The sequence below is a fragment of the Thermobia domestica genome, chromosome 1 (assembly GCF_964235325.1).
Source record: "Thermobia domestica chromosome 1, izTheDome1.hap1.1, whole genome shotgun sequence".
NCBI classification, from domain to species: domain Eukaryota; kingdom Metazoa; phylum Arthropoda; class Insecta; order Zygentoma; family Lepismatidae; genus Thermobia; species Thermobia domestica.
This window is the reverse complement of record NC_137454.1, coordinates 397,230,746-397,252,092: the sequence shown is the minus strand read 5'-3', so window position 1 is coordinate 397,252,092 and position 21,347 is coordinate 397,230,746. Positions and strand designations below refer to the sequence as shown.

General features: G+C 37.7%; 1 protein-coding gene across 2 annotated transcripts in view; it reads right to left on the bottom strand.

Annotated features, from left to right (window-relative positions):
* Lrrk (Leucine-rich repeat kinase) overlaps positions 1 to 21,347 on the bottom strand; it is a 239,580-nt gene that overhangs the window by 104,621 nt on the left and 113,612 nt on the right. The window contains exons 10-14 of one of the 2 annotated variants that reach the window (XM_081732781.1): positions 18,076 to 18,229; positions 15,056 to 16,437; positions 9,478 to 9,678; positions 4,035 to 4,222; positions 1,180 to 1,370 (exon numbers count right to left, since the gene is read on the bottom strand). In XM_081732781.1, the coding sequence (XP_081588907.1) occupies positions 1,180 to 1,370; positions 4,035 to 4,222; positions 9,478 to 9,678; positions 15,056 to 16,437; positions 18,076 to 18,229 (2,116 nt within the window). Of the gene's footprint in view, positions 1 to 1,179; positions 1,374 to 4,034; positions 4,223 to 9,477; positions 9,679 to 15,055; positions 16,438 to 18,075; positions 18,230 to 21,347 lie in introns of both variants that reach the window. The other variant, XM_081732776.1, reaches the window with a different exon arrangement.

The window sequence follows — 21,347 nt, the reverse complement described above, 5'->3', positions numbered from 1 at the left end:
TAGATTTTGTCATCTACTGTAAAACAAAACAATAGATTAATCTCTAAATTTCAAATAACGACAAACATAAATTGTAATTCAAAGAAAGCAATTGAAAGTCTGGGACTGCGAACAAAGCAGAGACTCCTTCCACCAAAGGTGAGCGGATCTTTTACTGAGCTACCATACCACTTGTATGTAATAAAGGATGACAGGAAAATGGTAAAGTATCTACAACAAGTATTCATTGCATTTTGAACTTCCTTCTCTACGTTCCCTTATTATCTATTAGTAGGGTTGCCATAATTTTTTGATCCAAAATACGAACAAGCCCTCAAATAACGACTCATCAAAGGTACGGTGCCCAAACTCAGAACGAATATTTTGAAATCACCTTTTTAGGTTACCACACAATTGTTTACTGTAATACTTAAAACACTATTGAAAACTAACATGTTTTATATTTCTTTTTTCATTAACACAAATATAATAAATCTTATCATTAAATTACGTATTAAATCTAACTAAAGTAACCTTGGAATGGAAAAACGACACACTTTTCAAAAACAAAGCCTACTTTATTATAAACTATAAGTTAGTTTACTACTAGGTAACTAAAATATAAGTTACATGATGAAAACACAATCCTTTTCGCCCGAAATTTTAGCGATTTCCAACTCGGGAATTTTCAGGCAGCTCCAAAAATTATCAAATACGGACATTTTCCCCATTTCATGCTTTGTACGATACGAACAGGGACACGGACCTAAAAATACAAACAGTCCGTACAAAATACGGACATATGGCAACTCTATCTATTAGCTAATACCAAAACCAAACCACTTAGTGGAACGGTCCGATTTGTGGGTCTGAGCCGCTCCACGCCATCTGTTAGCGATTGGTAGAACTACGTCCAACCTAAGCCGTGTCGTCCTATTGCTAACGGGAGCTTTCTAGACCTAGTGACCGTCACGTCTTTTATTCACGTGACTCCAGTTTTGTCTCACGACGCCGGGTGGACGCAGAAAATTGGGGAAGTACCTGCCGGGAATCGAACCCGGAACCACGTGGACATGAATCCAACGCTCTAACCACTACACTACGGTGAGCTTTTAACTAATACACCTTGCACTATTAAATTATGTTTTCATTTCTTTCTTTTAACATACAAATGCAAATAAAGTATTCTAATTGACTTACAATACCGTCCTCTATTTCCTCGTCTTCTGATATGGAACTTCCTCCATCATCGTCCGTAGTCAGTTGAATTCTGCTCAGTTGGTTGTCGGCTAGAATCAGAGTTCTCAAGTTGTCAAGACGGAGATGTCGCCGATGGGTGCAGAGGGCGTTTAAAATTAAGCTACGCATCGATCTTCCAGGTGGACGGCGCGCTACTACAGAAGATTACAGTTGTGTAAATAATAATAATAATAATAATAATAATAATAATAATAATAATAATAATAATAATAATAATAATAATAATAATAATAGAAAGCTATTGACAATATCAGCACTACCACAACCATCTTAGGTAAAAAAAAAATTTCAGAAGGACCATTTTCAATCAAATCCCAATGCATTCAGTGTTTAGCTAAGTCTCTTCAGCTTGTAAAATTCTTTGGGCAGTTCTTCAATATCATTTCCGCTTGCCCTAAATGTATCTACTTTCTTCGAAAGGGTATACTCATTCATTTTCATTAAACATGCTCCTTTAGCCTTAAGGTCAAGCTCATTCATTTTCATTAAACATGTTCCTTTAGGCTAAAGGACATAACCATTCTCTTTTATTAAAGATGATTCTTTAACCTTAAGGTCATACTCATTCACTTTCATTAAACATGTTCTTTAGTCTTAAAACTATAATCATTCATTTTTATTAAACATGCTCCTTTAGCCTTAAGAGCATAATCATTCACTTTCATTAAAGATGCTTCTTTAGCCTGAAGGGCATAATCATTCACTTACATTAAACAAGCTCCAGTAGCCTTAAAGGGCATATCATTCACTGAACGTGTTCCTTTAGCCTTAAGGACATAATCATAATTCACTTTCATTAAACATGCTCTTTTAGTCTTAAGGGTCCATTCATCCACTTTTACTAAATATGCTTCTTTAGCCTTAAGGGCATACCCGTAGGATGTAAAACTAGAAACCTAATTTACCTGCCGGCAATCTATAACTACTAACAATAACACTTGCTTTTCTTTAAAACTCAACCACGCATATTACTTTAATAATATTGAAATAAGTTGATAAGTTTGTTATTGATTATATTTTGTAATTTTACAATACTAACTGTTTGAAGGTACTTTGCTTCTACGTATAACAGTGATAACAATAGTATATCTTTTACAATTGCAACGTTTTTTCTTTCAATTACAATAGTTTTTTTTTAGACATACCGAGGAATATATATTTTTACAATTATAAATCTAACTAAAGCTATATTTTCCTCTATGCCATAGGAAGTGATACACATATCAACCAGTAATGTGAATACTTTGTTAATACCATGCTTTTGTTTATACCGCTGTATATTCTAAGCACGTAAAATTCAGTATAATGGGCAGATAATCTTTAGTACTCCTCAAAGGAAATCTTTCACCTCTGTACCGCAAAACTTAATTAAATTAATTATGATAAGCAAATTATTGCCCACGTAAAAAGAACTTTGGGAAGGCAATACCATTAATAGATACTCATTAAACATTAATATTTTATATATACAAATCATGCCCTCTTCTTACAAATCATGCCCTCAAGCACTGGCCACAACTTGTACTCCAACGGGTCGAGGTCAGGGCTGATAGCAAGCCAATCATCTGGGGCAATGAAGTTCAGGACATTTCTCCTCAGACACTCTTGGGTAGAGTGTGCATTTCGGGCTGGTGCGGAATCCTGTTGGAAGGTCCAATGTTGGTTCCTGAACAAAATGTCACTCAAAGGTTTCACAATAGAGTTCAAAACAGTATTTTTGTACACTCTGGTTGACGTTTTCACCCCTTTTTCACAAAAATGCAGCTTGGTGGTGCCATCATATATAATTCCCCCACTAAATCATAACTGAGGTCGGATGGTGACCCCTCTGGATCTTCGGTTTTCTCCTGAGCTTTCTGGGAAGTTCAAGCATACACTTGGTTATCTTGTCGATTGAAAGTTCCCTCAATGTTGAATATCTTTTCATCTGTGAAAAGACTTTTCCTGTGTCTATTGTTTGCGTAATGCTACAATAGGCGTTTTGCTTTTATCACCCTCTGCTCTTTTTGACGTGCATTGAGGAAGTTACCTGTACTTCGCCGTTAAGCCTTCAACCCCAAGTCACTTCTTAACACACGGGACACTGACATTTTGGAAATGTTCAGCTCACGAGAAAGCACTGACTGCTTTCGTACAGGATTTCTCTGAATACGGGCCGCCATTGATTACACTAACGTTTTGGTTCTTACGTTGCGTGGACAGCCTTGCTTTGGGCGATAGTCAACTGTCCAAGTTTTCGTGAATCGCTTGATGGCCCGATACACGAAACATTTGGTAATATTCAACTTTTTAGGTGTTGTGAATATCACAGTGGCTGATTAAGGAGCTATTACTGCCACACGATTTTCGTAATCGACTCACTCCATAGTTACACTTTCACACACACACTTTCTGTATGACAGCTCAACTCACAATGACGCACACCACTCTCTTGCACACGCGGGTTGACTGCCACCTTAAAAACTGGATGTACACCCTGCCTCAAAACTTGTGTCAGTATTTATGATGTGACTAGATGTGTGTATACATATATACTGTATACAAGGATAGATATACATAGATAGATAGATAGCTCGGATGAAAATTGTATGTAGTTCTGTTAGGATACACAGATACCAATTTTTTGAAACTTTCATATTTAAATTAGATTGTGAACGTGAAAAGAACTGAAATGGACAAACAAAAATACATATTATTACTCTACATGAGAGATTATTTTTCAATATAATATTCAACACATTTTAAATAACTCAATATTAAAAGGATTCTATACTATTTTCGTATTTTCTCCTTACCTGTTGTAGTTGTAAGTTTGGTTGGTTTGCTGCCTTCCGTAGCTGCGTAACACGCAGTGCTTGCTTGTTCCATGCTATCTACTGCCTCAACCTGAGGTAAGCTCGGCCAACAACAGATTTGATTGTGAGATAAGTCCAACTGTTTCAAAGAGCTAGGATAAGACGTTATGTGACTCATACTTCGCAACCTTAAAAAAATAAAACAAAGGTAAGAATTTCTTTGACATTAAACACACGTAACTTCATGAGAAGCTTCTTTCAATATTACTTCTACAGGGTGTTTCAAAACAACACCGACAACGTTTGGGAGGTGATTCCTGACACCAAGGTAAGACAAAAAGTATAGACCATCCTCGGTGCACAAAAGCTTCCTTTTGGAGTTATAGGCTGCCGAAAACATGAAAAAATAAACTTTAAAGGTCCATAACTCCAATACAATGGGACCTGCCGTAGTCAGGTCAAAGCTTCAATTAGGAACTAGCATGTGCCCTATCCAAATATCCATGTTTCAGAATACTGCGGTACTTCGTAACAATTTTTATAGAGGGAGTTGGTGAGTACTTCAACCGTAGCCAAACTTCCTCTATAAAAACTGTTGCGGAAGTACCGCAGGAATTTGAAATATGGATTTTTGTATAGGGCACATACTAGTTCCTAAGATCCGACTAAGGTAGGTCCCATAGTTTTGGACCTATGGACCTTTAAAGTTCAATTTTTCATGATTTCGGCAGCTGAAAGGAAGCATTTGTGCACCCACGTTGTTCTATGCTTTTTGTTTTATCTTGGTGTCAGGAATCACCTCCCAAACGTTGTCGGTGTTGTTTTGAAACACCATGTATATTATAGTGAATGCGAGTTCCACTAATAATGAATTACCACTTATATTTGATTCAATCTGCAACAATTACCATTTGATCAATCGCCAGGAGAAAAAGTTGCGAGAAAAATAATGTCATTTATGGGTTCTTCTGATTAGGTAATATGCAGGGGTGTAGCCAGCAGGTTTGTGTAGGGGGGGCCGTCGTTTTTGAGGGGGGGGGGGCAGCTACAATGTACAAAGCCAAAAAAATGTGTTGCTGCTAGTGTTTTTGAGGCCTGAAAGAAAGGAAAATTTTGGTTTCCTTGTGGAAAACTAAAAACACTATTTTAGCTTCTTCTTCTTCTTCTTCATTATTATTATTATTATTATTATTATTATTATTATTATTATTATTATTATTATTATTATCCATAAATTATATTCAAGATAGTTTTTATTATGCTTAATCAAGAACTACTGCCCGGGACCGAACGCTATTCTTTTGTGCATAACTATAAAGGTAACCAAGAAAGTTCTGTCCCTTTTCGTGGAGGTCTGTGTTCAATTGGACCTCACACCGTGAGTTGAATGCGAGTGGAGATAGGGCGAACGTCAGTTGTTGGTGAGGATATATCGAACATACTACCTGGTTGTGGCAATTCAGACACACCGTGAACTTGCGTAAAGACAAAGGGAACATGGGACATCCACAGAGCGTCATAAGAGCATGTATGCTGAACGAGTTCAAATGGAGGTCAAACGCCGCTGTAGCGGGACAGAAGATATGCAGGCCTTTGGTGAGGGTGTCGTGATGACGCGGACATTGCAGCGATGGTTTAACAAGTTTAAGGACGATGACGAAACACCCGAAAACACCACGTGCCAGAATACCAACACATGTACAAAGAGGAACTGGGACTACAATTCAGTGTGTGGAGCAACCATTCGGCAGCACATCCATCAACTTGTGAAGCACTATAAGTTGGGTCAATTGGTCTCACATATTTTAACTCTGGGCCAGAAGGCAACGCGGCAGTCGCCTGTGTTTATTTACTGTTTCGGAGTCATTTCTGGACAGGGCGTTGACATGTAATAAAAAGTGTGTCCTATACGAAGCTCCACGGCGCCGTCATCATTGGTTAGCATCCCATAAACCGATTTCAAAACAGCCAGCACTGTACCAGAAGAAGGTCCTTCTGTGTGTTTGGTGCATCGTGCATCGGGAACTGTTACCAGCTGGTCAGAGTATCAATGCAACTGTGTAGTGTCAGCAGTTGTGCTGTGCTCAACAAAAACTCAAAACTCTGGAGCCATCACTTCTGAATTGCAAATGGGTCCTCGTTTACGGGACAACGCTAAGTCCCACGTGGCTAGGATGACTCAGGACACCATTTTCCGCCTTGGATGGGAAACAATATTGCAACCACTATATTCCCCGGGTATTGCACCGTCCGATTATCGCCTGTTCCATTCTTTGGACAATCACCTTAGAGGCCAGTTCAAATCCCTAGTAAAAGTCCAAAATGCACCTGATACTTTCTTCGTTTCACGGCCCCCAAGTTCTACCGCGATGGATTCCATGGCCTTCCAGAACGTTTTCAGAAGGTCGTCGATGCTGATGGGGACTATTTTTGATCTTCCAGGTTAGGTAACATATCGATGTTCGAAGGTGGTGGGTGAAAAAGCAACAAAACTTTTCTTGGTTACCTTTATATTTAAATTTAAGATCTTGTACACAGAACCTATCTACACAAGATTGATTTTCTTTGAAATTTCACTTAATTTCTTTACGATTTCCTGGCAAAAATACTTATTTATTATTCGTGACTAAAAGAAAACATAATTATTTTATTACACTGAGTAGAAATAAAAGAGAGAGCGAATGAAATCTAAATTGAATAAAAGCATTGTTTCTCGACTAATTTTCCATCCTCTATGTCTTTTAAAACACTTGTTAAAGCATATAAAAATATACTGTACTTACAAATTAGTTTAGTACGTTTGTTTTATGGCTGTATTTATAGTACCTTGTTAAAACGTTTGTCTTCAAATTGTCAAATATAAATTGCCGTAAATTGTGTAATCTGCTGTCACAAAAAAGTATCCTATTTTTCGATCGGTATAAGGAAGAGATACTATACTATTTTTCGATCGGTATGGAGAAACAATATTTCTCCATACTACTTTACCATAAATTATTTATTGTCAATAAACTTTGTTACTTTTAAATGAATGAAGCAAGATAATTTTTCTATGATGTTATAAAAGCTGGTCATTTGGGGGGGCAGGAAACCATTTGGGGTGGGGGCCTGGCACCAATGGGTCCCCCCTTGGCTACACCCCTGGTAATATGGAAACTTGGTTAACTAGGACTCGGATACTTGAGGTTCTCCTGTAAACGGGAATTTTAATATAACAATGTAGTACAAAGGTCATACTGTTGTAAATTTTCAGTAACAAGTCAGTTACTGCTGTCCACATAAATCGCTCAATACACTAACAAATCACACATACGAGGTATGTTCAAAAAGTATCGAAGCTTATTTTTTTCCCCGCGTAAACCAGTGAAGAGCGGGAGGCTTTCTTTAGTGTAAATGTAGAGGGGACACTTATGCGCTCAGTTGTCATTTTTTTCCTACCGTTGAAAGCGTCAGTCGATGGCAGTCGGCCAACGAGTGAAGACGTGTAGTGAGCGGTCGTCAGATTTCAGTTTTTTGTAAAATAACAGAAAAACTTGAGCAGTGATATTGCATCAAATTTTGCCAAAACCTTGGCGATATCCAAACGGAAACCATTCAATCGGATCGGTACATTCCATTTTGAACGAGAATTTGGGCATGAGGAGAGTGTCCAAGAACTTTGATTCAGGCTTTCATCGCCAAACACAAAATTCCTGTGCGTCGTCAAGCTCTCTCCTCACATTGTTCACTGTGACTTTTGGTTATTTTTCAAGTTGATAATACCATTAAAAGGGACCGGATTTGAGTAACGAGAAGACATCATGCGGTATGGGACGGCACCGTTGCTCACCATTAAAAAAAAAAAGAAAAAGAAAAAAAACTGGAAGTGTTTCCAACGATGGCGGGAGTGCTGGGAAAAGCGTGTGCATTACCAAGGACAGTACTTTGAAGGTTTCAAATCAATAAATGTAGTTTTGCCAACCAAAGTTTCGATACTTTTTGAATATACCTCGTACATAACGTAAGTCTTGTTTTCATTAAACACATCTTAAATTAAAGCCTGTATTCTCTAAACTTCTATGTTTAATGTACATTACCAACATTCATCCAATAAGATATTACTCTCAATAGTACTATCTTTCGTTTATAAGTACGCTACATTCCCGAAATCAATACCAAAGAAAGGAATGACAATATTTATGTACTATGTATTTACTTTGTATCTCACGTTAAACGATTTACTTATATAGTTTCAGTGTGCTCTGTTTATTTTCTTCAGTAATTCTCAAAATTGCCCAACTGAATATATTGTTAGATTCTCCTTGCCGTGGAAATATCTTAAAAGAATTGTGCTCGGAAATTTTTTGGGTACAGAATTACGTGATAGTGTTGCCAGGTTTAGTTTAGTCGAGGAACATACAACTAATGTAAGGGTAGGGGTCGGTAGGAGTACAAAAGTGGGAAGGAATAATGAATGAAGACGAAAATTCATACATGTACAATATAAGAAAAAAGATTGAACAATATAAATTGAAGTAATGGAAGACAATATCACAATGAAAAAGCGTGTAGGACAGTTAATAATAAATAATAATCATAATAATAATAAATTCGCAAATACAGAAGTAAGGGTCAGGGAAACGAAAATGAAATGAAATGAAATATTTAAGTTTTACGTCTCACGCTTATGCCGGTTAGGCTAAAGGAGACGGTGATGATGAGAGATGAGTGAAATGGTGGAGTGAAGAAAGTGGGAGGAAACGGGAAAACCCCGAGAAAACCCACGAGCATGGTGTTTGTCCACCACAAAGTCCACACGGCGCGAGAGCTGGGATCGAACCAGGAACCCCAACGGTCAGGGAAACGAAGGGAGTCTAGTTACGTAAGACACAGACGATTAAATCAGGCGGATAGTTCGCAGATAAGGTGGTAATGTGACTTCTAGTCTCTTTCTACGGTACATGGAAGAGTCTTGGGAAAGGATTTTGAAGTTATTTACGAGGAAGGTGAGGTCGAGTATATTATTATGATAGGTCGCATAATCTGGAAGAAGTAGGTCTGCAATTTGGGAGCTGCAGGATTATCAGTAATTGTTGATGCGAATTGAAACTCGTGTTTCACGAACATAGAAGGCTGAACAGTGGGATATAAATGAAGTGCAACGATTGCAACTATTGGAACAATAGAAAGTTTGTATTATCTTTGTGATGGAATCATCAACTGGTATCATATGTAAGGCAAGTTTCACATCTGGGTTTGTGGGATTTTTTCAATGGAGATGCGGGTGTTTCAATGAACCAATTCTAGTAATGAGTATGTGAAGGTTGAGAGCTTTTGTTTTACGGGGAGAAAGGTCGGAAAAGCCTTTTCGGTTTAGATAAGATAACGAACACAGAATAAGCATTCGAAACAAAAGATGCTTTTCTCGACCCAAATGCACTTCGAATATACAAATATACTTTACCTGTTATAGCTGAGATTTAATCTTGTTAAGTTGACAGCAAGGCATGGTAATGCAATGGGAATACATGTAAATGCATTGTGTGCTAAATTTAAAGCCGACAGTTGTGACACATTCTCCAAGTTCCCATCTTCGTTATGCAGAATCTGTTCCGTTACTTCAACGTTTCTGCTCCACAAGTTATGATGATTGATTTCCAACTGCCTGAAAATATATTGATACATTAAGGGAACAGAAGTTTAATATTCAACGAAAAAAAAGACACTACAACTTTTTTCTTGCTTTTATACTTTAAAGCTGATACTCCAAAGATATGACAAAGACAAATAACCAAGATTGCTTATAATTGTATTGAGAATTGTCGTAAATTTTACCGTTTGGTGCAAGCCCTTGGGTTCCATTCCTGCCGGAAAGTGACATAGTTCGGGTTCTTCCATGTTAAGCTTAGATCTACGGTGTCGAAAAAATACACTGAGTGACACTTAAGAAAAGTGCACTGTTCAAAAGGGTGGGCTGAAAAAAATGCAAAATTGGTTTTTCGAGTCGTAATTCCGCGGAAATGTTGGGAATTGGAAAGGCTTAAAAAAGAAAAAAAAAAAAAGATGTTTATATCTTCCGGTCGTATATGTACTTTAAAGTTTGCCAAATAAAAAAAAAATCACATTTCTACGATACCTTTTTTATTTTACATAACTTGTCAATATTTAAATATAATAGCTTTACTCAAATCTTGCTCGAACCGATAATGATTCACAAAAAATAACTGTTGAAATCGGTCAATGTATTCTGCTCGCGCAAAGGTTATCTAACGAGCGCCTGAAGTTCTTAGAATTGACAGCCATTACGTGTGCTGAATACCTTGACCGATTTGAACAATTATTTTTTTTTTTTTTTCTAAATCATTATCAGATCGAGTAAAATTCGACTAGAGATATTACATTTAAATATAGACAAGTTAAGAAAGTTAAAAGGTATCGTAGAAATGTAAATTTTTCCAAATTCGGCAAACTTTAGAGCACATGCAAGACCGGAAGATATATAAACCGATTTTGTTTCTTTTTTTTTACGCCATTTTTTTAGTGTCCTCAATTCGCAACTTTTCTATGTATTACGACTTGAAAAAACTAATTTCGCATTTTTTCAACCCACTCTATTGTTCAGTAGTGTTCCACTGTTCCGTTAGTTGTTAGGTTCTTTCGCTGAAAAGAGACTTCTGTACACAAGCAAATCAAATTTCTACACTTTTATCTCTCAGCAGAAAACACTTCGGTTTTTCTAATGGACAATTCTCTTCCTTGGACTTTGCCGTGGATAGGAACATTTTACAAATATAGAAGAAAGATTTTAAATGTTAGGCACCCAATCAGATGCAGTTTCCAACAAAATAAATGTATTGGTTCTTGACTCCCAAATTATAAAGTGAAGAAGTATGAGAAGCCATATACCTAGAACGACTGGGTACGTTCGTCTGTGAGCTCCTTCGTGGCTAAGCGGTTAGCGTACGCGCCTATGGCGTGGGAGACCCGGGTTCGATTTCCGGCGGGAGCTCATGTGGTTCGGATTCCATGTTAATCAGTAGGTCCACGTCTCACAGAGCCTCGCTGCTGAACGGGACGTTAAACACAGAATCAAATCAAATCAAACCGTTCGTCTGGCAAGAGTTAAAACAGTAAAACTGGTAGGAGATAGCACGTATCTCCAGAATAGGTTTCACCTTAGTCTTTATTGTCCTCCTGAAAACGAAAGTGGAAGATCGGAAGATCTAATACCTCCGGTTTCAAAGTTGGAGCTCTAACGAACAAAAGAATGCCAAGAGTAAGAGGCTTATTTCTTTCTCTATCACTTCGTGTTTTAATATTGCACCCCATGGTTTGGAAATCTATTGTAGTTCTACGATGTGAAACGAAAATCACTTTTCTTTTCTTTTCTTTTCTTTTATATATATATATATATATATATATATATATATATATATATATATATATATAAGAAATATTAAGTTATATATTTCACAAGTTTCAGGGAGATATCTGTAATTACGAGGCGCATTTCAAAAGAAAGGGCCGATATTTTATTACAACCGACTGGCAATAGTGATCGGATCGCGCTTGCGCAGTAACATCATTTGGTCCATTGGTTATCAAACAATCATAGTTTCGCCAATCATCTGTTTGTTTTCGTGTGTGCTGGAGCGTGTTAAAATGGCTGCGCATACACAATCCCGCCAGGTGCGAGGTTCGCTCTGTGATTAGATTTCTTCATGCCAAAGGACAAAGTGCTGCTAAAATTCATAGAGAATTGTGTGCAGTGTACAGCAACAGTGTAATGAGTGAAGTAAAGGTACGGCAATGGTGTCGTGCATTCAAAGAGGCCGTACAAATATCCACGACGAAGAGAAGAGTGGAAGACCAAGCATTCAGACTGACGACTTGGTGCAGCGAGTGAATGAAAAAGTTACAGAAAATCGCCGCTTCACCATTATCGCTCTACACATCGAATTTCCAGAGGTTTCACCAACAACATTGTTTCGAATTGTTACAGAAACATTACGATATCAGAAATTGTGTGCCAGATGGGTCTCCAAAGTGTTGAAGTGGCTGAACTTCCAGGCGGCGAACTTCTATGCAGAGAGTATAAAAAAAAACTTGTACCACGGTACAGAAAGTGCTTGGAAAATAATGGTGACTATGTTGAAAAATAAAGTGGATATGTACTTATTTTTACCCAATAAAACAATGTTGCTAAACTTACTTACCTGTTTCCAATTAAATATCGGCCCTTTCTTTTGAAATGCGCCTCGTAAAAAAAGGAAAATTCTTGGTATTCTACTCGTGTTTTATTTTATTTTATTTCAATTTACGTTTCAAACGCACTGACTGCATTCGTCATCAGAGTTGAACTAATTTGAGAATTGCTGTACTATTATTATGGTATAATTTTAATTATTACATTCTATAGTTCTGTATTTCAATATGAAATCATCAAATATTGTTACCATTTATGTTTTCATTTAAATTCCTAATATAACCGTTTTTTTAATTATTAGTGTTATTATTTTCGTCGTCTTTTCTTCTTCTTATAGTAATAAATTATTCGAAGTATCACTCAATTTCAAACCTTCAACATGCAAAGGGGCAGGAAATGCTGCTCAGACAGGCTGTAAGAGAAAACATCCGAAATATTCCAGACTAAAAGAAGATCATATGTTCATCGCCTTTGCTACTGAAACTATGGGAGGGAGGGGAGGGGACTTTGATTTCAATTTACTGCGCCGGGTTGGTAACACTGCAAACAATACCTTTACCGCCGATCCGAATAACCAACGCTTTCCTTCCTTTTCTTTTTCTTTTACAGCAGTCCATTCCTTTCATTAAGATAGACTTTCCTTGGCACGCTGCCAACTAGAGGTCTCAGCCAAATGGGTAAACAGTACTATAGGACACATTAATATAGTTGGGTCAAGACATCACTGAGAAACTAGTATGTGAAGTACCCAAATATCCATCTTTCAGAACTTCCGGTACTTGCACAATCATTTTTAGAGAGCCTATTTGGGAGTACTTGATCATCCATCTCTAAAAATTACTGTGCAAGTACTGGAGCATTCTTAAACATGGATATTTGGATAGTTCACATGTCAGTTCCTCAGTGATGTCCTTACCCAACTACGATAGGTCCCATAGTAGTGGAGCTATGAACCTTTAAAGTTCACCTGTTTCAGATTTTCGGTACCTTGTAACATATATATAATTATATTACAGTAATTGTACAATTCTCAAATGAGTTTAGCTGAACTCTGATGATGAACACTATGCAGTCAATGTCTTTGGAACGTAAATTGACATAAAATAAAGAGAACACGAATGGAAGGGTCCCTATACATAGTTCCCATATATAATGTTCCGTTCAAATCTCTCTACTTTCAATTTATTACTGTGGAAGAATTGTGAAATTACTGTACCACCACGTGAATAGCAAGATTTTAAAGTTTTGTTTTCATGTCTTGAAGCTGTTCGTTTGCTCACTACGTAGCGCCATGCTCGCATAAATAAAAATGACGACTCAACCCCAGTAGTGGTGTGTTGAGATCCAATCTGTGATTTTCAACGCAACGAAATTCCAGACGAGTGTACCGGAAGATTTGTACCAGTAAATAACATCCCAGAGTTATGAACCCAAATCCGTGATACGATTGCAACAGTAACACGAGACATATAGGAGAGAACATGACAAGAAGTTGAATATAGACTAAATGTTCGTGTTAGCAATGGGACACATGTGGATTTTATAGGGGTATCATCAAGTTTTAATTAACACCGGGAAGTTATTAAGATATGATGATGAAATTTTATCAGTGTTATGTTTAATTCTTATGTGCACGGTGTTAAGGAAATTGACTCCCAATGATAGTTATATTTTTACAAAGTGTGCCAAAAGTGACCAAAGTGCAAGATGGATATTATTGAAGCCCAAAGTGTGATAAAATTCCTGCATTTGAAGGGCAATAATGTCAGACAAATTCATGACGAAATAAAGGCTGTGTATGGCGATGATTGTTTATTTTACTGTATGACACCATTGTAAAGTGGAAAAGGAAATTCCAAACTGGTATTATGCCCCTCACAGACGACCGAAGATCTGGAAGACTATCCGTGATGGACGATGTGGCCACTGTGAAGAAAGTGGAGTGTGTTTAATCCTCGAAGACAGACTTGTAACCATCCAAACTATTTCTGAATGAGACTGGTCTCAGTTATGGTAGTGTGTTGAAAATTATCCATGTCGAACTTCACATGTCTACGGTATCTGCGCACCGGGTTCCTTGTTCGCTGACATCTTTTTTGAAGCAAGCACGACGTGACCTCAAATTGCTGTCGACGAAGCAAGGGCATGTGGCTTCCAGGTTTTGTAGTATCCGCCTTATTCTCCCGACCTCGCACCCAGCGACTTTTTCTTGTTTCCTCAAATGAAGAATCTGTTGCGTGGTCGCCATTTTGACAATACAGATGACGTCATTCATGAGGTGGAAGCGTTGTTTAAAGTACAATAAGCAGGCTTCTACAATGACAGTATTCGTAAAGTGAAGGAACGCTGGGCTGGGTGGTGACTGCAGAGAGAGGGGGTTAACAACTACAAATCACAACAATTCTATATCCTGATTTTTTTACTATGATAATTAAAACTTTACGATATTCCCTCATATTAGTGTGCACAAAATAAAATTTGAGTTTTCCTTGAAATTTCATTGCCATATCATTCATACTTTCTTTTCTACGACTAATTGAAATTAAGGAGATTTGAAAGGAACATCTGTTATATATCTGAAGCAATGAGCTATATGAGACAGGAACTATTGCTCAAACGTCAGACCCGAACCATATAAGGTACCAACGGGTACCTACAAAAACGCTAACAGGTATTAAAACACCCTCCTACTGATGAACCCCTCTAATATTCAGTTATATAGAAATATATTTGAGTATGTCATTACTTTATTACTATATTAGTTTATTAATATTACTGAGTATTTAATCATCTACAACAAAACCGAGAAATAAATTAACTATAGTTTATAACTTACTGCACACATTTTCCTTTTAACGACGTTGCATGTAATGTGGAAGCATCTACAAGGTGTTCTTCACTTCCAAATTCTTCTTTCCCTGAATCCTGGTTTAATGATTCTGCACTGATGGCTTCTTGTATGCTTTGTACAGACCTACGAACTTCTGAAGTATGAGAAACATTGTCACCAGACCCATCACTATCTTTGGTGGAAGCACTGTCTTGAGATTCCGGATGAATTACAGGCAGCTCTTTCAACAGATTAAACGCAACGTTTAGCTCTTTCAGTTTTGGAGACTGCCACATAGCGAAGGGCAGTGTCTGGAGTTTATTATTGGAAATATCTAAGGTCACTAGAGAAGGCAATTTGAAAACTTCGTCAGGGATATGATCCAACCGATTGTCCTGCAAATGAAGTTCTTCCAACATGGGAGCGTTATAGCCTGTAGTTGCAGTCACTATTTTGCTTTTGGATTTACAAAGATACATCGATGAAGTTTCAGTGGCCGACGGAAGCTTCTCAATCTTGTTTTGAGCCACATTTAAATACTTCAAACTTTGAAGTTGAAACACAACAATAGGTAACGAACACAAGGAATTATTTGACACATCCAACCGTGTAATTGCATACAACACTATATCTTGATTACGAGGATTTAACTTTAGTTTTGGGTTCACATTTAAGGCAGCGTCTACAAGCCACTGAGCTTTGATGTGGTCTATGCCGCGCTGGCCATGCCAGTTAATCATCACAGGGGTATTAGGGAACAAAGAACTATACGTTAAGCTTCCAATCCCCATCACTCCTAGACCAGAGAATTGAGAAGGATGTATGTCTGTCATAGCCTTCTTATTGATTTTATATTCTGGGTCCTGGTAAGCTTTAATAGAGAGCAGTTTTGTTGTTAAAATTTCGTCCCTAGTACTCGTTGCCACGTGAAGGGCTTTCCTATCGTCGTCGTGTGCGGAGTATTTCAACAACAAATCCACCATTCCGAGATCACGATTTTTACACGCTTCCACTAAAGCGGTGGACCCTGTGAAAACAGTCTCGTCGTCCTGCGACTGAGAGAATTCTTCTTCGCTTTGGTAGATAGGTAAATTCGGATTAGCACCACACAATAATAACGCCGACACTATGCTATGATGTTTATTTTTGACAGCAACATGTAGTGCAGTCTCGGCATTTGTATTGCAATACAAGTCTAAGTGTAAAGGGCTGAGATAAGCTTCATTGATTTTTAAGTTCTGTTCTTGTATTCGAGAGATATTTAGTTTAGACATAATGGACTGGATGCCTTCAGAGATCTTTCTTCTTGTGGGACTCACTACTTCATTGTTTTCTTTTTGGCTGTCCTCTTCGTCTTCGCTCTTCACGGAATCCTTGTCTTCTGACACCTACGACAGAGAACAATCTGCATTATTTTAAGTAATAAAAACTATCAGTATATTTCAACATCTTTCGCAACGAATCAAGTATCTTAATGCCTAATACACCTTTTCATACTATAAAGGAAAAAAATCAATAACGCAAAACCATCATCTAAAGGAGTTTTAAAAAAATCTGGAGGCGGTATTAGCCGAGTCTGAATATGAATAAGGAAGAATACCAGCAAGTACCGGGAATGTTCTAGACATGCTATATAACATAATAAATAAATAAATAAATAAACATAATCAAACTCTAATATAAAAGAGTAAATCAACTCACTGGTTCACTCGTCAAAAGATTTTCGAAACTACTACAGATAGAATAATTGACATTTTGTGGAAATGCTTCCCTTCCATTCTAGGTTGTAGACAAGACAGTTTTGCGAAATACGCATCCTAAGGGCGAGGGAGGGGAGGAGAGGGAGGATTGAATGAATTTTTGCTGTTCACAGATCTCCGAAACTATCAGACATGTTCTTCTTCCATAATGAGTTTAGTGCCTTCTGAAATAGCACTTTTGCCCAGAATATTAAATGAAATAATATGGAAGAAATGCACTTATATACATGTTATCATTGAGTATATCCTCACAAAGTACATGCAAAATCAACCTTAATACTTACTGCTCTACAAAAAGAAGTAAAATTTACTATGAGAATGAATTTGCAATACAGATACACTGTTGGGCGAGTAGAAAAAATGTCACGGGTATTGGGAGTTAATATAAGCGAGTGTGAGCAGAAAGTGTTTCGCTAAGAATATAATCTGTGACTTTAGATCTAAGAATACGCGATTTTTATATATAGAATCTAAAACACAATATCATGTGTTATTTTAAAGAATAACATTAAATGAAATTGAAAATTAACGATTAATTAATATCAGCTAATAATGTACGACTAAAGAAAAAAAGTTCAATAAAAAATAACATTCGATCAGGAAGTATTATGATTACACATAACGAGATACATCAAAAAGTATAGTGTCTTTAGAAAAACGACTGCATTAACCAGTTTAAATGTCAATAGTTAATTTGAAACGAATTAACAACTGCTCTCTTCACCCTGACTAGTAACGTACGTAACTTGGAGCTTGCTTGAACCTCTAAGGTCTCCTGCCCACTTAGTTTGCTTGGAATTCTGTGGGATTCCTAACCTCAACCACCTAGCTTGCTTAGAGCTCCGTGGTTTTCTAACCTCTCTCTGCTTCCGTGGAGCTTTGAGATTCCAAATTCGACCGACTTGGTTTGCGTCGAACTCTGTGGAGATCCTTCCCTAGGCTACTTGAGCTTTGGGACACCTATTATCCTAGTTATTGAAGAACTTATACTTTTCATAGAGAAAATTGTATTGTACTATTTTTATATCTGGAAACTTTAATAATGAAACTGATAGTGGGAGAAAATGATTCCCATGTGGGATTGCTCTACCCTCTACCTGCTTATTAGAACCTTACAATACTTTATCCTATAAACAACAGTTCATTCAAAAAATTTCTCTTTCTTTACCTTCTTTGTTTGATTACTGAAAGTATGTGGTGACTATTTAGACTAAACCTATATATACAAGTAAGGTACAACAATCCAAAATTTTATACAGGTTTTACCTTAACTCGCTTCGCTTTGACTTTGTATCTGAGTAGCAAATCCACCATTTTTTGGTTTCCAAAATAGCAGGAAAGATAGAGTACCGATTTCCCCGTGACATCTCTGGCGTTTATGTCAAATGGAAGATCGTACTCCCACGTTCCTGTTGGGTCTCTGTGGGCAAGACATCAAAATATTAATATAATATGCATAGAAAAGGATAAAGAAGATAGAGTAATTATCTCTCAAATATATGATATACCTTAAAAAACTAAAAAAAGTTGAGAATGCTCGAAGAGCATTGCCAGAACGAACTTAAAAAGAATTATTTTTTGAATGCTGTTTCAATACCTGTTATTGACTCCATAATTACTTCTGACCAGAGTACATACACTTATTTATTAAAACTAAAGTACAGAGTAACGCTTTTGACAACTTAACGTTAACTTCATCAGAGTGTCTGATGAAGAAGCGCTAAGTTGTCGAAACCGTTACACTGCACTTTAGTTTTAATAAATCTGGTCAGAAGTATTAATTATTCCTTTAGTGAGTTCCAGAGTCGTGATGGATAGAGATTCAATAATTATTGAGTCAATAAATCATGAAGCATAATTATTGAATCAATAACTGGTATTAAACAGAGTGTCAAGTTAGCCAAGAGGATTAGATAGGATAACTTCGGTAAGAAGTTGGGCAGAGTAACGGCAAGGGTTCACCAGGAGTCAAACTCGGAGCTCTGGGTCCTAAGATATTGTGGACTCCGTCTAGATAGTATGACCTTGAGGGATCCAACAGCAAGCAGAATGTCCAATTGGGTCAGTCGTGCCTAGGGATTGCGTACTTCCACCATGTACACGACATCCAAGAGTGACCCCTTGGGCGCAAGGTGCCGATCGAGCCCAGACCAGTAGTTTGCAAAGAGATCGGAAAGGTTTGCCTTAAAACAAATCTAGGTGACCAGTGGAAAACCTAACGGGCGCAAAAGTTGCAGAAGACTCTTAAGGTTAAAGGCTGGGCATTCGTGGTAACCAAAAATCTTCCTGAGACGGCGCTCGACGAGACCTTCCTGAGCGACGACGTTGTTACCATCCTGAAAAGAAAGTTGCGCACGGCACGAGGGCCGAAGTCAAGTTGAAAAACGTTCATCTTGGTGCAACCAAAGATGCTGAGAATATCTAGGGAACAGTCGCGGGAGGCCACTGGTTACTATTTGGTTATAACCGCTAGCAGGTTATAGAAGTATTTTTTGTGGACGCCCTGTATATTTCGTAAAGACAGTGATTATTTTTTCGATTTATACTTTATTTTGCGACGCAAATAAGTTCTGTCTTCGGTGGGAATTGCTTCGTTCCCACGCAACTGGACAAAGGAGTCTCTCATTGTTTTTCATATATATATTTAAAACATTGCTTTTTGGTGAGAACGTGTCAGTGAACGACGAACCTTTTCAGTGTTTCTCCTTGACCTATTATATGCACAATATATATTCTATAGTTATTTGGAACTGAATTAAGTGCTTTCTTTAATCATTTATGGAAATACTAGCTGACCAGATGTTCATACACCAGAGAGACGCCAACTTCATCGCTTTTGCAGTTCCTTATCTGTACTTTCATACGCCCGAGTTATCGCAATGTCTCGTGCATCGTGGCCAGTGGACTAAAATTAACATAAATTCTGTTCCGTATTCTGTTTGCATGTGCATACAGGTGATTTAACTGAGTGGTTTTTAGAATGAACTGCCAACATTTTTCAGTCAACTATTGCAGTTCGTATCTCGAACCTTTGCGCTTGAGGAGTTTGACTCCGGAATTGTCTGCAGCCACCAAGCACGTTGCGTCGGAAATTAAGTATGACTTTGTGTTAAGGGGCACAAGCTATTAGCCGGTGAAGGACGTTTACTTACGGCTAGCCCCCAACTAGTGAAGTGCCAGGTTCACATACCTTGTGCGCTAAAAAGTTATAAACGCGCCCTCCAACATTAGCATTCCACTTTGGAAACTTATTTTGCTGAAGACTCATCTCAACTCTTCAGGATTGTTTGAAGCAGCAACTGATTACTACGTGGGATTATCCCGGCAACTTTTCCCCAGTGCTAATTCCCCAAGTGCGTCAATGGTGTGAGAGAAGCATTTATAGTGACATCTCAATTATAATTTTTCTATATATAAATCAAAGTGATAAAGGGCTATAATATAGTGAAAAGTAAAGTGCGATCGTGATAATGGAAATAATTATATATGTATCTAGTGTTAAGTGTTGTGATAATTTCTCTTCGTTCCTCTTTTAATAGTATTCTAATAAATAAGTATAGTGTCATTTAACCCAGTGTGTTTTCGTTATATGTGTGAATGATGTTTGTGTGCGTTATGGTCTGGATGACTATCTGATCGTCCGTGAGGTTTTCGAGACGAGACATCCGAACCTCTCGGCGCCTAATGCTCATCTCATGATTGAGACCGACGAGCGATTTGGAAACAATTTGTAATCCCTTCTTGGAGAGGTCCTTCAACGTCCTACTCAGGTGAGTTCAGGCCTCCTGCAAATACCCATTGGCAGAACCACGGAGGACAGACTGCTAGCCGGATGGTTACAAATAAATGTCCGCCCGAACAGAGACGACGGATCGATTACAAATTAATGGCAGCCCGAACAGCGAGCCGATACCTGGTTGGTTACATGATAACAAAATGTTCACCATCGTCTTAGGCATTGAACAACCCAATATGAATTCTGTATGACTTACGGTTCCCAAAATACGGCTACTTAAGTTTTCCGAAATCCAAACTTTCATGGCCAATATCTCGGAACGCTAAGAGTGACGCGAAAAATTCCATCATTTTCTCAGATAGTTTATGATGCTCTATCGAATGGAGGGCTCAAAATTGAAAAGTTTGCAAATAACAGACAGACAGACACAGACAGACATAGAGAAGTCACTAACGAACTTTTAAAGTTCGTTGAAAAGTGAGAGAGAAAATAATGAAATAACATTCCTGATTTTACGTGCTACAATTATGCCTTTCGGGTAAAGGACACGGATGATTAGTATAAGTGAATGATTATGAAAGAATTGATGGAATGAAAATGTGGGAGGAAATGGGAGAACTCCGGAAGAAACATGGATACAATGTTGTCTCCCACAAACTGACATGGCCTGCGATCCATAATCCACCCTGCCACAAAGAGAAAACACTTAAATATACGTACTTAAAGCTTGTATTCTACAGGAAAGATTTAAGTGCTATCCGATTTCTTACGACGGCAAATGGTTAATGTTTGATTATGAATT